The sequence below is a fragment of the Aplysia californica genome, unplaced genomic scaffold (genome assembly GCF_000002075.1).
Source record: "Aplysia californica isolate F4 #8 unplaced genomic scaffold, AplCal3.0 scaffold00110, whole genome shotgun sequence".
Classification (NCBI taxonomy): Eukaryota; Metazoa; Mollusca; class Gastropoda; order Aplysiida; family Aplysiidae; genus Aplysia; species Aplysia californica.
Window position 1 is genome coordinate 524,477 of NW_004797380.1, and position 4,355 is coordinate 528,831.

At 44.1% G+C, this 4,355-nt stretch overlaps 1 protein-coding gene across 8 annotated transcripts in view; it reads right to left on the reverse strand.

Moving 5' to 3' along the window:
- Positions 1–4,355, reverse strand: part of LOC101849195 (multiple C2 and transmembrane domain-containing protein 1) — a 179,984-nt gene that overhangs the window by 38,564 nt on the left and 137,065 nt on the right. For all 8 annotated transcript variants that reach the window (XM_035969055.1, XM_035969054.1, XM_035969061.1 and 5 more), the window contains one exon: positions 764–940. In XM_035969055.1, the coding sequence (XP_035824948.1) occupies positions 764–940 (177 nt within the window). The remainder of the gene's footprint in view (positions 1–763; positions 941–4,355) is intronic.

The following is a 4,355-nucleotide window of genomic DNA, read 5'->3' on the forward strand; positions in this document are numbered from 1 at the left end:
CCCCATACCTCTCACTCACACCATCCACTGGACCACTCACCCCATACCTCTCACTCACACCATCCACTGGACCACTCACCCCATACCTCTCACTCACACCATCCACTGGACCACTCACCCCATACTTCTCACTCACCCCATCCACTGGACCGCTCGCCCCATCCACCGGACCACTCACCCCATACCTCTCACTCACACCATACCTCTCACTCGCCCCATCCACTGGACCACTCACCCCATACCTCTCACTCACACCATACCTCTCACTCACCCCATCCACCGGACCACTCACCCCATCCACCGGACCACTCACCCCATACCTCTCACTCACCCCATCCACTGGACCGCTCGCCCCATCCACTGGACCACTCACCCCATACCTCTCACTCACACCATACCTCTCACTCACACCATCCACTGGACCACTCACCCCATACTTCTCACTCACCCCATCCACTGGACCACTCACCCCATACCTCTCACTCACATCATCCACTGGACCCCTCACCCCATACCTCTCACTCACACCATACCTCTCACTCACCCCATCCACCGGACCACTCACCCCATCCACCGGACCACTCACCCCATACCTCTCACTCACCCCATCCACTGGACCGCTCGCCCCATCCACTGGACCACTCACCCCATACCTCTCACTCACACCATACCTCTCACTCACACCATCCACTGGACCACTCACCCCATACTTCTCACTCACCCCATCCACTGGACCGCTCGCCCCATCCACCGGACCACTCACCTTACTGCGGTACTTCTCGGTTCCCAGACGGAACTTGACGTAGGGGTCACTCAGTCCGTTATCGTCCATGGGTACCAGCCCGTTGCCCTCCACCAACACGATATTCACCATGCCGGTCCACGGCTGCAGCTTCATCTTTCTGGCGGATTCGGAGGATCGCATGGAGCGTCTGAACAACTGGAAGTACAAACAAGAGAGCGATTAGTATTAAATACGACAAATATATATGAGCGTCTGAACAATGGAAGTACGCACAAGTGGAGAACCATTAGTATTAAATACGACAAATATAATATATAAACCTCTGAACAATGGAAGCAAAACAACAGGAGAAATAAGGGCTTTGGCGTTGTTTGTTCGTTTTGTTTGAGTAATGTTTTAGAAAGCGTTTTACGGCACTTGCAACACATATAAGTACCGAAGATTAGATGTTACAAGAGAGTAACAAAAATACAAAAAGAGGGAGAGTTCAGGACAATAGATGCTTGATAGGAAAGAAGAACAAACAAACCACACCACAGCACCTGCCAACCACTCACATTGTTTGAGTTAAAAGAATAATGGTCATTTAGTACAGCTAAAAAAGTAAGACAGACAGAGAGAAACAACAGAGGGAAAGTAAAGAAATAGGATCTAACAGTGGCGCCCTCCACCCGCCCGGAGACACATTAGCATTAAACACGACATTATACATGCATATATCAGCGTCTGAACAACTGTAAGCAAAGCAAGCGGAGAATAATTACCATTGGCACGGCAATCTACGTCATTATCTCATTGTTGACAACCCTGATGACGTAAAAGATCCCAATGCTTTACAGTATTTACAGGATATATTTTTCCGTAGTTGAACAAATATGACTACGACAACGTGGTAAACCAAACGACTTAATGCTGAAAAAAAACCAACCCCGCGAGGAACGCTTACTTAATTACAAACAATCAGGGGAAGTGACAAGTGCAGTTTCTAGAACATTTGAATCGACATGAAGGCCCTGACAACGTGCTCTCACTGGAAATATAGAACGGCAAAAAGGCAGAGGAAGAACACAAAAACTTTGTTAGTGATCTTGAACTGACGGGTGACGGGGAAAGGCTTGAATACTAATTATAGTTTTGCTTAGGATGGGTAGGTCATCTCTTGTTCAGCTCGCCATTCTTAAAATAAGTGGTCATGGGTGTTATGAAGATTTATCGAGAACCCTGACATCCACCCCATCACAGTCTGCTATGTACTGGCAGGCTCATAAGTATTGCCAGTCGTAAATACATGGTTACAACCATGTCATGCATACCATATCGTGAGGGCCCTCGTTGATGCTACGGGCTACTTTATTTCTCTTCTTTTGGAGGACTGCCGCGTGTCGGCTAGCCCATGCGACTAAGAGGAAGAGATTTACTTTCGTGTGGACCTTTTTTGTATTATGTCAGGTGTCGGGGGGGAGAGAGAGAGAGAGAGAGAGAGAGAGAGAGAGAGAGAGAGAGAGAGAGAGAGAGGGAGGGAGGGAGGGAGTGATCTATAAAATAAGTTGAAAGTTGAACACAAATCCGTTCGAGAAAAGCAGAGGAGAAAATACGCCGAATGAAACAATCATTTGTGTGGTAGGTAGAGTTCAACGACAGATGCAACAATTTTCTGCAAGATTTCAGACCAAAGAATTATGGTGCAAGGACCTAGATATCATTTTTTCCCCTATAAAAAGAAACTCACCGACACAATAACTGCTCCCTCAGTATTGAAAATCAAACCCCATCAAGACAGACAAACAGAAACACTAGAGATTAGATATATTAAAGGAAAAGTACAAACCAGAAACCAGAGGCACCCTCCAACCACATCAATACATTTCTTTGCTCAAACTCTATTGAAAATTACTCCTGTGTGTGCACATGAGGTCATAATATTAGCAGATAACGAGCTCCCGTAGGGTAAGATTTATATAGAGTGCGTCACTGTTCAACACGACAAAAGGCAACATATTTTAAAAAAAGGTTGGTGGGCGCCATATATAACATCACGGATGAGATTACTTAATTTTGCTAGTTCGGATAACAAAGCTACACCGTGCAGAGTGGCAGTACAACTATCGTAACTCGGGTTTTTCGGATTTTACAGAAGTGTAAAAACACTGATTTTTCACCAGTATGTTCATGAAATGTAAAGGGAATTTTAACTTAACGTGTACTTTCACAAAATAGTCGCACGGCTCTGAGATTTCTACGAAGCGTGCACCCTTTTCCCAAAACCTCGAATAACGATACTTAAGCTGCTAGTCTGCGCACCCAACTAAATGGAAAATTAGAGTCCGGTGACCTATGCTGAGGAGTCACGTGACCTAGCCGAGAGGGCAACGCCTTGGACAATGAGCTGTTTTACTGGCGTCTGTGGTGTAGTCGCTATAGGCTCATCGCAGCTGTATGTTTATAACGTGGGTTCGATTCCTGTGTGGGGAAGGTTGATCGAAAATCTCCGTCTGCCTGCTGGGATGATGTATCCTACCCCGCTAGGGTTAGTCCTGACAGGCAGGGTCAAAGCAGCCTGACTCCTAAAATATTTGAACTGTGTCTATGTGTGTGTGGAATATTTACAACAAGATAATAAGGAACTTTTTGTTACAAAATAGAGGTGTAAGTTCTGGAATCAGACTTCGCATGCAACATTATCTATTTATTACTTCAAAACTAAACCTCTTTTAATGTCTCCCCCTGAAAAAAAAATGAAATCATAATCAGTTGTCATAAAAACATATATTATTTTGTCGAATGTTCTCCACCCGCCCTTCATTGATGGTAGAAAGATCACGCGATGACCAATGATGTCAACAAAGATATTTTGTTTCAAAGCAAGAGCCATAACGATCGTTGTCGCACCACATCATGAATATTCATAACCAGCACAAACACACATGGACAGCAAAGAGAATACATCGCCCCAAACAAACAAATTTGTTGGCTTGTGTGTTTGTCTGAGTAAAGAGAAGCACATCGACTCAATAATGACCATTTAGTGCAGGGAAAAAGTAAGATAGATAGAAACATTATATACAAAGATGGACAGTAAAGAAGTAAGACCTACCAGTGGCGCCCTCCAATCGCCCACTCCAAACAAACTGCTACAGACATTTAGTAATACTGGACGAGAAGAGGACAACAAGCTCACAGTCACAGAATTAAAGTAGATCAGTGTTTTACAAACTACTGATAATCTGATAATTTTAGTAACATTTTTTCAGGTAACTGCAACACAATTAAGTCATGTAAGTGCCGAAGATCAGAGGTTTCACAAGAAAGTAATGAACTAAAAAAACCACCAAAAAAAGTAGGCGAGACACGACATAGTTTGACAGGAAACAAGGAGCAAACTACACCAGAGACCCACCAAAAACCCGTTAATAATCTGAATAACGATTGAAGTGAGGTTATGCTACTGCTTTCCGAGAACTTTGGAAAAACAGAAGAAGGTAATACACTTAACATAATATCAATAACAAAAGTTTTCACAATGACGGGCAGAGAGGTAAACTGTAGACGCTAAACAATAGATAATATATTTACGCACACCCACGCACAAGCACACACACACACACACATA